The sequence below is a fragment of the Rutidosis leptorrhynchoides genome, chromosome 4 (genome assembly GCF_046630445.1).
Source record: "Rutidosis leptorrhynchoides isolate AG116_Rl617_1_P2 chromosome 4, CSIRO_AGI_Rlap_v1, whole genome shotgun sequence".
NCBI lineage: Eukaryota > Viridiplantae > Streptophyta > Magnoliopsida > Asterales > Asteraceae > Rutidosis > Rutidosis leptorrhynchoides.
The window spans coordinates 94,480,416-94,497,064 of NC_092336.1; the positions used below are offsets into that span (position 1 = coordinate 94,480,416).

Here is a 16,649-nt window from a genome sequence, read left to right on the forward strand (position 1 = left end):
TCATCGTCAACAATATTCCCAGTCAAATCATCTCTAACCAAATCAATAGTCGCATTTTCTACAATTTGAGGACCCATCGGTGTGTCACTCTGCAAATGAGTTTGTACATCATCGATACACGTATGTTCATCCCTGTCAAAATTATCTCTAGGTGTTATCTTGATCACAAATTTCCAACCTTTACGAGCATGATCTTGAACATAGAATTCTTGTTGTGCTTGAGAAGCTAGAATATAAGGCTCTTTAGTTGGCTTCATACCTCAAAAATCGATTGTCGTAAACCCGTTCTCATCAACTTTTATCCTGGAAGCACCTGAGTCCAATCACAATGGAACAAAACTACTTGCTTGTTATCAGCATATTGCAACTCGATTATATCATTTAAAACACCGTAGTAAGTTACATATTCCAAAATAGGATTGTTATCGCTAGCACTTGAGAAGCTACTTGTTACGGCATCAATCATAACTCCGCTATTTTGTGTTGTCCTATTCTTCTCTACATCTTTAATGTGAAATCGGAAACCATTTATGATATATCCCTTATATTTCTTTACAACCACATATGGACCGTTTGCCAATGCTGTTATATCATTTGTGATTCTGTTATCCCCAGCCATATCCTCATCAACCTGATTTGAGGAAATTTGTTTATAAGTTTCGCTCAGTTATATATATCATGATCACTACATTATTGTAATAAAACTAGCAAAATTACTTACATAATCAGTCAGCCACTCCTGAAACTCCCGACTATGTAAACGTTCAATGTAACGCTTACTTTAAGTCTGATATTTTTGACGTAGAATATTCAGATGCTCTCTGCAATCAAAGTAATAAAAAGAGAATAATATATGTACATTATGGTCAAAATTACACAATGTCATATAAAAAAACACTAATCTAATAACATAGTAAATTTAAATAACTTATGTTCGTAAGAGATCTATTTCACTACAATTGAACAACACATGTGAGTGTGCAATAGCCAAAGTGTCGTGGCTGATTTTTACTACGTTTGTTGCACCAATGGGTTGACTAGACATACAAAATATTGGTAAAATAGTCTCATCACCACCATCATCATGATTCCGACTAGTCTTATTATGTATAGTCTCGACATCACTGGCTAAATACAAGGAACAAAATGAAACACACTCTTCAGCTAGACATCCTTCAGCAATTGAACCCTCGAGTTTACTCCTGTTTCACACATATGATTTTAATGTATCTAAATACCTGATCAGTGGTCAAAAAAGTGTATATCAGATTCAAAATAGTCATATATATTTAAACAAGTGCAGTATAATTTACTACTTCATAAATGGTCACCTCTCAATTGGATACATCCAACGGTAATGAACAGGTCCCCCTAATCTGGCCTCTGAAGCTAGATGAACCGATACATGAATCATGACGTCAAAAAATGACGGTTGGAAAAATCCATTCTAAATCACAAAGTATTTTTACAATATCTTTTTCCATCCGAATTAAATCAGTAGTCTTAAGAAATTTTGAGCATAATTGTCTGTAGTACTGACATAACTTCATGATAATAGAATGCACATCGCGAGGTAAAATATTTCGTATGGCCACGGGAAGCAACTGCTGCATCAAAATATGATTATCGTGACTTTTTATGCCTAAAATTTTGGAGGTTGTACTTGAATGCACCTAGAAATATTAGCAGCATAACTATCTGGCACTTTCACCCTTTTTAGCACCTTACAAAATTTTTCTTTCTCCTTTTTATCCAATACGAAACATGCAGGAAGCAAATACACTTTGCCATTTGGTAAAGGTTCTGGTTGAATTTCAGGTCTAATACCCATTTCTTTCAAATCACGACGTGCTTTTAAATGATCCTTGGTCTTTCCATTTATATTCATTAAAGTTTCAATGACACTGTCACATACATTTTTCAGTATGCATTACGTCTATATTATGACGTATTAAGTTATTTTTCCAGTATGGTAACTAAAAAAAAAATACTTCTCTTCTTCCATTTATATGGTAAAGATGGGTTATCCTTCACAAGTTTTCCAAATTTTATATTAAAACCTTTTAGCTCTGCAAGCACTTGTTCCCCTGTTAAGCAACACGGTGGCCTTTCATGTTCTTTCGTGCCATCAAAAGCATCTTTTAAAAAACAGAAAGCATGCAACATTTCCAACCAGCGACGATGTGCCATGAAGATTTCTTTGTGGGAGTTTGATAACCGTATTGATTTGGTTTCCTTATGGCAAGAAGGACAAGCTAATTTACCTTTAGTGCTCCAACCCGATAAGTTCGCATAAGCAGGAAAGTCACTTATCGTCCATATCAAACATGCACGCAGTGGGAAGTTACTCTTTGTGGATGCATCATAAGTATTAACTCTAGTATCCCACAACTCCTTCAACTCATCAATTAGAGGATGCATATAGATGTCTATATTATTACCTGGAGAAGATGGACCAGGTATACGTACAGTTAGGAACAAAAAAGGTTTTTTCATGCACAACCATGGTGGTAGATTATACGGTATCAAAACAACAGGCCAGGTACTATGTGAAACACTCATGTTTCCAAAAGGGTTAAACCCATCACTCGCCAAACCAAGCCTCATGTTACGAGGTTCTTTAGAAAATTCACGATTCTGATGATCGAATGTTTTCCAGGCTGGTGAATCTGCAGGATGTCTAAATAGACCATCTTTCGAACGACTCTCTTGATGCCATCTCATGGACTCGGACGTTTTAGGAGACATAAACAATCTTTGCAACTGTGGTATGAGTGAAAAATAATGCAACACTTTTGCTTCAACCTTCTTAGCTATATAATCACCATCATTATCAGCTTGTGTGGTTGACTCTTTTTCAGAATCATTATTGTTACTTTGTTAATATCTTGAGGTCTGACATACGTCACATATAATTTTGTCCTTGTTTTGTTTCTAGTACAACATACAATCATTTGGACAAGCATCAATTTTCTCATAACCAAGACCCAACTCTCTTATTAACTTCCTGACTTTATACAATGACTTCGGTATGGAAGCATGAGGGAAGGCTTCCCTCATTGTGTCAAGAATCATGCTGAATCCTTTTTCATTATATTTTCCAACACACTTCGAATGGAAGAGTCTAATAATGAACGAAAGAATAGAGAACTTACAGCCGGAATATAGTTCTTTCTTTGCATCTCCCAATACTTTATAAAACCTTTCAGCATTTATGTTTGGTACAGTACTCTGATTTTTAGTTTCTGGGATATCAACATCATCATCATCTTCATCTTCATCTTCAAACATATGGAAGATGCATTCGGCCAATCCTTCCATATCATCTTCAGCATCCCACATTAGTGTATCATCTGGTTCGAGAAGCACAGTTGAAATTTTATAGCCTTCGAAAAACCCGTCACATAGCAGATGTGATTTGGCCTCAACCTGATCAACCCCTTTGAGATTTCCGCAATTTATGCACGGACAATATATATGACCACCTATTTCCTTTCTAGAGAAAATACGTTCTAAGAATTTGTCGAGTCCTTCTTCGAATTCAAGGGTAGATCTACATTTAGACATCCAAGTCGAGTCCATCATAGACCTGTATTTTACAAAACACATTTAATTAATTGAAATATATATATATATATATATATATATATATATATATATATATATATATATATATATATATATATATATATATATATATATATGTATGCATATATATATATGCATATATATATGTATGTATGTATGTATGTATGTATGTATGTATGTATGTATGTATGTATGTATATGTATATATATATGTGTATATATATATATATATATATATATATATATATATATATATATATATATATCGTGTTTTCAGTAAGCAGGAGAAAGAAATTAACCTGGTTCAATAAATTTGTCAAGTCCTTTTTCGTATGCAGGGGTATGGACAAAGCGTATGAAACAAGGTGACCCAATTTTTCGATGATTGCAATTATCTTATGTCTTCAATTTCGTACAGTATTACTTAGATCTGCAAACACATATTCAATAACTGATGATGATCGATTGCAATTACATACGTACTTGATGATTGCAATTAAATTAGATCTGCAAACACATCTTAATAATAATAATTTTGAATTATGATTATTATGATACATCTAATTTTAAGATGTAACTAGTAATATAAGTTTAAGATAAGAATATAATTCAAATAAATTATAAAATATAAAATACTATAAATAATGTAGGTTAAGCTTGTCCAAATAGATCTTATACACCTAGGCTTATCGGATGAGGTTAAAGCATATCGAAAGATCTTAAGAGTGACGTATAATCATAACATTGACTTGGACAAGCTTAAAGCTAGCTATAATATACAACACTAATGATTTAGGGTTTAGGGTTGTTTATGGTTTAATGTAATGTTTAGGGTATATATGCATGCTTTAATTAATATTGTACATTCATGCTAATTAGGGATTAGGGTGCTTGTAGGGTTTGAGGTATAGGCGGGTTTAGGGTTTAGGGTTTAGGGTTCAGGGTTTAGGTATAGGCCAGGTTTGGGGTATATATAGGGTTTAGGCCGGTACTTTAGGGTAGGGTTTAGGGTATAAATGTTCGCATGCTCGCTCACAACATACTTGCACGTACTATACATACGAGAAATTATATATATATATATATATATATATATATATATATATATATATATATATATATATATATATATCTATTATTTATATGGTTAGATATTATATATATGTTTTTTAAAAATATTTTTTTTAAATATTAATTACTATCCATTAACATTTACATGTGAATTGAATCAAGTCGATCACGTGGTGTCAAAATCCTTGAAATTCAATGGTTCTCGCAGTTTTCGCCATTAATTTGTATGGTTCTTGTTTGAACTTTTGGCTAGGGATTGGGTTTATGGTTTAGTGTTTGGGGTTAACGTTTAAGGTTTATGGGTGACTAGGGTAATTTAGGGTTTTGGGTTTAGCAAGGTTTATGGTTTATAATAAGGGTTTAGGGTTTGGGGTAGGGTTTATGGTTTAGGGTTTGGGTTTATGGTGTAGGGTTTAGGGTGTACGATTTAGGGTTTAGGGTTTATTGTTTAGGGTTTAGGGTTTAGGGTTTACGGTTTAGGGTTTAGGGTTTATTGTTTAGGGTTTAGGGTTTAGGGTTTAGGATTTAGGTTTAGGGTTTAGTACTGTTTAGGGTATAGGGCCATCGTAAATGATGATCGAGGATGAGCTTGCTTATCAGACGAACTTAATGTGTGCTTGGTATATCACCAAATAAGTTATTCAAGTAGTTTAGAACTTGACGGATGATATGATAAGTCATATGAACTCAATCGATCAGGCGATATCAATTATAATATATACCATTGATTGAATGAGCTGATATCGATGTAGCCTAATTATGATATATATATATATATATATATATATATATATATATATATATATATATATATATATATATATATATATATATATATATATATATATATATGTATATATATATCGATGTCGAATGCTCTAAGGCTTATCGGGTGTTCGATGATCTTAATTATAATGTTGACTCATATATATTGATTTTAATGCACTGTACTTACGTTAAACAAATTAACATATATGATAAATGATTTTCAATTAGAATCAATTATGATATACGATGTTCGTTTGTGTTAACGGCCAACATGAACTTATATATTGCTGATTTTCGAGACCCAAATATATAATTAAAAAAAACATTCTAATTAAATTAGTTATGTGTACATTTATTCTATAAAGTTTATAAATTAATACTTATACTATTTATTTAACATATAACTTATACTTATATTATTTTAGTTATATATATATATATATATATATATATATATATATATATATATATATATATATATATATATATATATATATATATATATATATATATATATATAATAGTGAAATGACCCGTAAAATCACGGGTTTGTTTAAACAAAATAATTTAATGACATGTTTTAGGAATTAACTAAATATAAATGCTAAAGTCATTTATTTGAATGACCCGTTTGACTAAGAAACTTTTCGTTGCTTTTAAAAATATATAGAGACATGTACTTTCGCATACATATATAACGTAATTAATCTCGTAAAGAGAATCCATATTTGAATATTAATAATATAATTCTAATTACTGTAATAAAAATAAATAATAATAATAAACTTTGCTCAAAGTTGATAATTTATATTTTTAATAATAAATATTAGTAATAATAAATGCCTTATGAAATTTTTTAGAAAATTAAAATACAATTATTATATAAAGGTTGTAGAATATGCTTTAAAATTTGTAAATATGTTGGTGTTCTTTTGGAGATTAATATTTTCTTTTATAAAAGATTTCGAATTATTTTTTTAATTAAATTTAATATAAATTAATGACATCATCAAAGATGTTTTAAATTTTTTTTTTATTTTGAATTATTTTTATGCTTAGAAAATGTTTATTTATGACATCATCATTTTAGAGATTTAATATTAAATAAATAAATTAAATTAAATAAATAGATAGATACGTATTATTTATTTAAATTATACTGAGTATATGTAAATATGTAACTAGATACTTCTCAATTAAATTTTACCAAAATTTACCCTCTCAAACATTACCGCCAATATCATGAATTTCGGAGCCAAATTTTTAAGCTGATCCAAATGTTTTCATTCAAAAATTTTGGTAAATTCAAAAAATTCGTGGTTGATCCTGCCACACTAGTTTTGATCCATCCCCACCAAAACAATATAAATTACCTATTTTACCCTTATAAATAGTATATTAACTAAATAGTAGTTTAAGTGTAAAATAGGAAGTTTGGATTAATTTGGTGTGGATGGATCCAATGCTATCACCTCCCAAATTCAAGGCGCCAAATCAAATTGGGGTAGCTAAAAGGTTTCTGAACAACACACTTATCTCTTTTTTCACAAAAGAACTCAAGTTATCTCTTTTTTCACCAAAGAACACAGTACATGTATCTATGTTGTATGTTATTAACGATTCTTTTAGATTGTTTATAACATTGTTGCTAACTATTCCATATATAAAATTGTTTATAACTCTGTTGTGTTAAATGAATAGATGTTCTTCATATAAGAAGTTTTCTAATGAGAATGTTGTCTTTAATATATTCGGCCATGCTTTGATTAATTGTGCATTTAAAATAGTCAACTACTGCTTAGAATTAACTTCCAATAACAAGCATTTATATAAAAATAGCCATAGACTTGAATTAACTTCCAACCAATCTTAAATCTTTTTGAGCATAAGACGATGAAAAGATGTAACTCCGTATTATGTGTGGAGTATGGACCATCCAAAATGCGTATTATGCTTGCTTTATTAATTTTTATTTTTATGTAGCTAAAAGGTTTATAAATATACAAGTAGTTTATGTTAAATGATTAGATGTAATTCATATAATTGCTGAGTACATATTGTTCGTTACATTCTTTTAGATTATGTCAATGGGAGGAAACAAGAACTCTTGCCAGCTTAGATCCGGTAAACAAGTTGAGGCTACTGTGACTCAAACCACCAATAAAAGAAAAATTAAACAATTCCTAGCTCCCAATACAAAGAGAAAAGCGAGTTTAACACATAAAAGAGTTTCTGTTACTCCTGATGTCTCTAAAGGGTTATACACAAAATCCAAGGGCCAAACAAGTGATACGAGGCCGAGGGTTAAAAAAAAGTAAAGCTCCAGATGGAATAAGAGTCAGTCATGGTGAGTTCATATTAACTATTTTATTACTCTGTACACATATCATGTATTATTTATGAAGGTATTAGCAGGGTTGCTGATGTATGGAATTTAGATGTGTTTGGTGATAGATTTCACATTAAACCTTGATCTGGGGTGTATTAGTTGTTTTTGCTGCATCGGGCTTGTTTTTTGTTGTATGTTTTTGTTGGTTTTAGGCAATATTCGGCCCATGTATTATGCTTGTTGGGCTTAGCCTATTATACTTAGCTAGGGTATTTGGCTATATATGGCCTCTTTTCATGTACTTATAATTATTCACAATATATAATACATGTATTGATTACATTACTTAACACAGACAATCCTGAAGATCAAAATTTAGAGGGAAAGTTGGTGTCTAAAAACAAAAAAGTTAGCCACGGAGAAGCTAGAAGTCTTAGAGATGAAGAAACGGATACGGAGCCCGGGCCTGAGTATGAAGCCAACAATGATATTTACGATGGTTACGTATATGGAAATGAATATTATGATGATTTTGAAGACCACCAACGAGAAACCCCCCAACAACTAGAAGGTTTATTTGTTCTATATTGCTTGATTCTTTTTATTATGTTAAATAATGTATTCTAACTTTCAGTATACTTTTTATTATGCGAGTAAAGAAGTAAATGCGAGTACTCAAACTGTGATGAATGTTGATCAGCAAACCACCCAACTAGTAGATGAATCGGGGTTTTTTTTTGTTTTTCTAAATTGTTTTATTTATTTGATTTATGTTGTTGATTGTTTAGTATATCAATTGTAAATCAAGTGCTCATATTTTGTAGATAAAGGCGACATGGTTTGAGGACCAGCACTTATGCGAAAAAACTGGAAACAAAAGGCATCTGTTCGAATTCCAATTTCTGTTAATGAACATGGACAGCTGATTTGCAAAAACAGTAGTAAACTCACCCATTTTCTTGGTTACTTGACGCGGAGCTACCAATATTGTCCAGTTTATATGTCACAACCCGAACTTTTCCGACCAAGTTATTTAATCTAATTTTCATGAATCAAAATTTTCAACTTAACTAGTAGTTTTGATAAATTAAATCTTAATTTGTTTTTAAAATTTGTAAGACTCTAAGGTTATAATTAAGTCTTGTTTGATCAAGAGTTGTTTTGAACATTTTGGAAACCCTAGCTTATCACCATAAACCCTGGAATTTATAATCTATATTTATATATAATAACTTAATTAGTAAACTTATTTACTAAGTACTTGGATTAAAAGACTTATTCACTTGGACATTTACATCATAAGTTAAAGATTTTCTCTACACTTAATCATTTTTCACAACTAGTCTTGATCACTTTTTATTTAGTCATTTCTTTCATCTCTTAACTAACAATAACTTATATTGATTAGAACCTAATCTTAGCTTACTTCCTAAACCTTAAACATATAACTTAACACCTTAGATTATACATTGCAAGTACATGTACATTTATGAACCAAATATTGGCAAGAACACTTCCATCATCATCATCCAAATCGTCTAAGGTAAAGAACATGCAAAATATCCTAGATATTTCTTCAAACCTCATGCAAAACATCATCATGACTTCCATTAATGGCAAGAAGGTGAGTCATCCCCTCCTTCCTCCTCCCTTTGCCACGTCCACCACCATCATCACCACCATCCTCTATATAAACTCACCTCTAGCTCATCTTCACTCATTTGATCATTCTCCTTTCTTTCTCACGCTTATATACTCTCTAAATACAGATCTAAAACTCTCTTTAGATCATTTTCATTAAGCTCTAGGATCATACATCTCCAAGGTATAAACCACTAACTAAATCTATTCATCATTTCTAGTCAAAATCAAGAACCTTCATGGTGTAAAAGCTAGATCTAGAGTGTTAAATCACTCAATGATGACTATATGGATAACCTTGATTTTGATGCTAGATCAGTATACTTAAGATCACTATATGTCCAATGTCTTAAAATGAAGTTAAAATAAGAACCAAAGTGGTTAAACAATGTAAAACTGTTTTGTCTTAAAGCGGTCCAAATTTCTACTTAAAGTCTATGACCTAAACTCCAACCTATGATTGCTCTATGTAACTCATGAATTTATATGATGCTCATATATGTGTTGAGACTTCTATTAAAGATTTCATGATTTAACTCAAAGGGAAAGTCATTTTAAACTTTTATTTGGCGAAACACGTTCAGATTCATGGTAATCTGACCAAGTGTCAAAGATTCATGTATAGCTCAAAATATAAAATAGATCTTGAACCAAAGTCTTCTGATCTAAGAAGTACACTTAATAAGGAATCCAAGTACAGTAAAATCACCAAAATTCATTAAGAAATCATCAAAATATAGTCCTATCTAGTTGACACAAGATTTTATTGAAGTTAGAAATTAGTCTAAAACCTTATCTTCAAAGACAATGTTAATGAAGAATTGGAGACTATTCCTTTTGAGAATAATCACTTTTATATGTGTTAAGACTTCTGTAAAGTTCTTGAGTCAAATAGATAAGTTTTGCTATTTATAAACTTGCATAAGATCTTGTAGTGTAAAACTGAACTGTTTTGCACACTTATGAAGAAATGAACTTTTGACCAACTTATGTTCTGAGTTTAGAGGCTAACCTTACATGGTTAGAAGCTAGACTCAAAGAGCTTTCCAAAGATAGTAATTTCACTTAAAACGGATGTCTAGATTAAATAGAAACACCTACACTAATGTTATAGTAAAACTAGTCAAAACAGTCTACATTTAAAACTATGAACTAGTAACCTTTGAAATCGAGAACCGAATTGGACATGAAAGATTTCTTAAGAAGTTGATCTTATACCTAACCTAAATACTATATTAAATATTATGACCTCCGACCTCAAAATATTCATTAGGTCTCAAGCCGGATCACCGTAAACTATCTAAACCGCACTTTCCGAGCTTAGCACCGTGTTGCACCAATTGTGAGTCTCATAGCCCCTTTTTACTATTTTCATTTTTGGGGTGAGAATACATGCTTAATATTTTTAATACCTTATTTATGTATTACTATGCATTATGATTTTATAAAGTTTGTTATAAGCGAGTTTCATAGTTCCCTTTTTCAAATACTTTTGGGCTGAGAATCATGCATACTTTTTATATACATGTTTTATGTTTTCCAAAACATGTGTACTGTATTACTATGCTTTATTTACAAAGTTTGTTATATAAATATTCTTATTATTAAATAACACTTTATGCATTTCGAAGATTGTTATATGTGAGTTTTATGCTAAAAAGCCCTTAACTCGGTACTATTAATTACATTGACTTGTATGTGCAAATCACTAGAGCATATCTGTTAGGTTTGACAACCTCACCCTACCTTTAACTGTGGTGCTAGTTACTTCGACACAATACATTTGGCATAGTGTATAGTCCAATATAGGGTAAAGGAAAAATCATGTAGGACATTACATGTGGTGTTAAGCTTATTACCAAGTGCTCAAGAAACATATACACATTGAAACTGTATGGAAACCGTAATAACTATGATATCTTGTAAACCGTGAAACTGTTTATAAACTTGATATGTTACGAACAACGAACTTATTTTAGTACTTGAAAGCTTGAGATTATATTACTTCTAAACTGTTTATGAAGTTGAGATCTTGTGATCTGTTTTGCTATCAAACAATTTATGGAACTTAATATTTGTATTACTATTTTAAACTATTTCAAATTGTTTGAAACTATGAAACTTTTGTAAATTTTATACGTTGTACAAAAACCTATGAACTCACCAACCACTGTGTTGACGCTTTAGCATGTTTATTCTCAGGTATTTATTGCTTCCGCTAGACTTTTGATGTTGCTTAGAGGTCAAGACCAAGCACTGGAACCAGAGTTGACATCTGCGTCAATGGCGATTTTGGAGGGGTGCTACAGATGGTATCAGAGCATTGGTTGTAGGGATCTAGGAATTTCATTAGTGTGTCTGACCGAGTCGTTAGGACGCATTAGTGAGTCTAGACTACAACTCGATTGATAACTGTTACGTATTATTGTTTGTGTGACCATATAGGTGTGTGTGTGTATATATATATATATATGTGTGTGTGTGTGTGTGTGTGTGTATACTACGTTTGCACTAGCACTTAATTTTTGTTATTATCCGTTGCAATTATAATTACTCACTACTCGTTAAAGACAATACCGACCGACTTTGAACACATTGACGTGAATTACAATTCATTCGTTTTTCGCGAGACACTTACGTTTGGAAGATTTGCACCAACTCTTTTTTACTAAATTCCTTCCGTTCTCCATGATTATATTCCCTTGGGTCTTATGGAGTGATACTGGAATGAATGTATGATTTAATGTAATATAAAGACGCCTAGCTAATGTGATTATATTGCAGTAAGTCATACAGAAGTCCTAACATTGCTTCATGAGAAGAAGAAAATATGAATTATCATAATATAATGACGTCGGGCCAACGTGATTGTATTACGACAGTTTGTATAAAAATCCCAATATCAACACATGAAGGATTGTGTGAAACATAACTATCCTCATATGTTTCCTTCAATATCCTCATTCGTTTCCTTTGACATCATGCCTTCAACTGATGTTACTACCCAAAATTTCGGGACGAAATTTTCTTTAACGGGTGGATAATGTCACAACCCGAAATTTTCCGACCAAGTTATTTAATCTAATTTTCATGAATTAAAATTTTCAACTTAACTAGTAGTTTTGATAAATTAAATCTTAATTTGTTTTTAAAATTTGTAAGACTCTAAGGTTATAATTAAGTCTTGTTTAATCAAGAGTTGTTTTGAACATTTTTGAAACCCTAGCTTATCACCATAAACCCTAGAATTTATAATCTATATTTATATATACAATAACTTAATTAGTAAACTTATTCACTAAGTACTTGGATTAAAAGACTTATTCACTTGGACATTTACATCATAAGTTAAAGATTTTCTCTACACTTAATCATTTTTCACAACTAGTCTTGATCACTTTTTATTTAGTCATTTCTTTCATCTCTTAACTAACAATAACTTATCTTGATTAGAACCTAATCTTAGCTTACTTCCTAAACCTTAAACATACAACTTAACACCTTAGATTATACATTACAAGTACATGTACATTTATGAATTAAATATTGATAAGAACACTTCCATCATCATCATCCAAATCGTCTAACATCATCATCATCCATAACATCACCATACATGTAAGAATACTTCCTCCTTAAGCTAAAGAGCATGCAAAATATCCTAGATATTTCTTCAAACCTTATGCAAAACATCATCATGACTTCCATTAATGGCAAGAAGGTGAGTCATCCCCTCCTTCCTCCTCCCTTTGCCACGTCCACCACCATCATCACCACCATCCTCTATATAAACTCACCTCTAGCTCATTTTCACTCATTTGATCATTCTCCTTTCTTTCTCACACTTATATACTCTCTAAATACAGATCTAAAACTCTCTTTAGATCATTTTCTTTAAGCTCTAGGATCATACATGAAGCGACCCATCCTAATCTATAAGGACGAATACAAATACATATGGATGCATTGCGAGGTATTTGAACTCTATATGATACATTTTACAAACATTGCATTCGTTTTTAAAAGACAAATTTTCTTTACATCGAAAGTTGACGGCATGCATACCATTTCATAATACATCCAACTATAATTGACTTAATAATAATAATCTTGATGAATTCAACGACTCGAATGCAACGTATTTTAAAATATGACACAAATGACTCCAAGTAATATCCTTAAAATGAGCTAATGCATAGTGGAAGATCTCTTTAATACCTGAGAATAAACATGCTTTAAGTGTCAACCAAAAGGTTGGTGAGTTCATTAGTTTATCGTAAATAATTATTTCTATTATTTTAATAGACCACAAGATTTTTCATTTTCATTTCTCATAAACATACATCACATACATAGAGATAAAAATCATTCATATGGTGAACACCTGGTAATCGACCTTAACAAGATGCATATAGAATATCCCCATCATTCCGGGACATCCTTCGGACATGATAAAATTTCGAAGTACTAAAGCATCCGCAACAATGGATGGGGCTTGTTGGGCCCGATAGATCTATATTTAGGATTCGCGTCAATTAGGGGCCAGTTCCCTAATTCTTAGATTACCAGACTAAAAAGGGGCATATTCGATTTCGATAATTCAACCATAGAATGTAGTTTCAATTACTTGTGTCTATTTCATAAAACATTTATAAAAGCAGCTCATGTAATCTCAGTCCCAAAAATATATATTGCAAAAGCATTTAAAACGGGAGCAAATGAAACTCACGATACAATATTTTGTAGTAAAAATATGCATACGGCGGAACTGAACAATGCAGGTTGACCTCGGATTCACGAACCTATATCATTCATATATATTAAAACATATACTTGTAATCAAACAAATATATATATTATCATGAGTGATGTAATTTATATATTTAGTAAATTATAAGTTTCATTATCTATTTATATTTTCATTTTATGCATACAAATAATAATTTATTTAAGTTATGTGTACTAAATATATTTTATATATGTATATATATATATGTGTGTGTGTATATATATATATATATATATATATATATATTATTTGTTTGTTTGTTTAAACAATATTTTAATAATACTAAGATAATATTAATAGTGATAAAAATAATAATAATAATGATATTACTAATATTAATTAATAATGATAATAACAGTAGTTTTTAATAAAATGAATAATTTAATAATAATGGTCATGAAAATATTAATTTTTGATAATAATACTTAATTCTTAATAATAATAATAATTATAAAAATATCTATTTTGTTAAAAAAATAAGTTTATTTATAATTATACTAATAATCATATTATCAATAATAATGATTTTATTACTAATATATTTGTTGATAATAACGATAATAATACTAACAATTTATAAAATGATACTAATAATAATCTTTATAATGATAAATTGTATTATGTTCACAATAATGATAATACAAATAATAATGATCATAATTATAATAATAATAATACATATGTTAATATTAGTAATAATAATAACAATAATACTAAGTAATGATTATAATATTAGTAATAATAACAATTTTAACAATAATAATTAACACTAGCAATAACAATCATGATAATAATAATAATAATGATAATAATAATAATAATAATAATAATAATAATAATAATAATAATAATAATAATAATAATAACAACAATAATAATAATAATAATAATAATAATAATAATAATAATAATAATAATAATAATAATAATAATAATAATAATAATAATAATAATAATAATAATAATAATAATAATAATAATAATAATAATAATAATAGAAAACTACCTCAAAGGGAATGAGTTTCAAAAAAATAACAGACCAGGCTTGGACTCGAACCCATGACCACCCGTTCACCCAACAACACACTCCACCATTCGGCCATTTTGATTTTTCTGAAATTATGCCCATCGATTTAACTATAACCCATTTTCCTGTTTTACTTCTTCTTCTTCATAACCGTATTCATAAACATCCCAACTGATCTTAACAGCTAAATTAATTGGTTGTTTTAGGATCTTTAAATAACCAGAAACGATTTGAATGGTTGTGTTTTAATTAAAATAGAAAGGATTTATAGAAAGGATATAGAACAGATACGATGAACACTCTTTTGAACTCCAAATCACATTCGCATTTTAAAGATGTTTCAGGTCACGATCACAACATGAAATAGATTGCAAAACCTTTTTAGAAACTAGCTGTATCCTTAATTGAACCTAAAATATCAACTGGAAGTCGAATTTCGCTATGAACACAGGCTTTGACTTTTTAAATTTAAAACTTTGACTCGATAATTGAAACTCGATAGAACGAATTGGAATCTGAAACTTTGTAGATAGTTTTAGAAGAACATTCCTAACAACTCTACATTAATGAATTTTGAAATTCGATTCATAATCGTGTTTTGGCTAAAAAGTTGAAGAACAGAGATAAGCGGGTTCGGTTTATTTGATTTCTGTTTTATTTTCTATCAAATGCAGATACAATCAATATATAACTATAATGAGAATATTAATTCAACCTTTGGAGCAGTAAACTTAATTGTTATTTAGTGTTATTGGTTGACAGATTATCACGAGTTAACAGAAAAATAAAGAAAGTAAGAAACATATAGGTAATGCGTATATATATATCTGTATCTAAATTATTAGTCTTAGTATGTGTATATATCTATATTTATTCGTATTTATCTATTTTTATCTGTATTTATATGAATTATCTGTAATTATGTATTTGTATTTATATATATTATAATTATGATTAATCTTATTCATTAAATGATAATAATATTTCTAATAATAATAATAATAATAATTTATAATAGTAATAATAATATTATTATTAATGATAATGATAATAGTAATTATATTATTTATAAAAATCATATTATTAATAATAATAATATTGGTTATAATAATACTAATATTTATAATGATATTAATAATATTAGTAATAATAATACTATAACATTTTATATATAACAAACTTCATATCTATAATAATTTTAATAATACTGATTTTTAATATTAATATTAATATTGATAATAATAATAATAATAAAGGCAATAATAATATAACAATTATATTTTTAACTTTGTAATTACATTTATTATATCATAATCTATCAATTATATCATAGTTTATATAATATATAATTGAATATTTATACACTATATATATAGGTGTATATATATACATTACAATATATATAAAATAATATTTATACATATAAATCATATATA

General features: G+C 29.3%; 1 protein-coding gene across 1 annotated transcript; it reads right to left on the bottom strand.

Moving 5' to 3' along the window:
• Nucleotides 1–1,887: 1,887 nt before the first annotated feature.
• On the bottom strand, nt 1,888–3,582 carry LOC139840828 (uncharacterized). Its single transcript, XM_071831072.1, has 3 exons — nt 2,949–3,582; nt 1,992–2,813; nt 1,888–1,904 (listed from the first exon to the last, which is right to left on the bottom strand). The coding sequence occupies exons 1-3, from the start codon at nt 3,580–3,582 to the stop codon at nt 1,888–1,890; spliced, it is 1,473 nt and encodes a 490-aa protein (XP_071687173.1).
• Between the last annotated feature and the right edge of the window lie 13,067 nt (nt 3,583–16,649).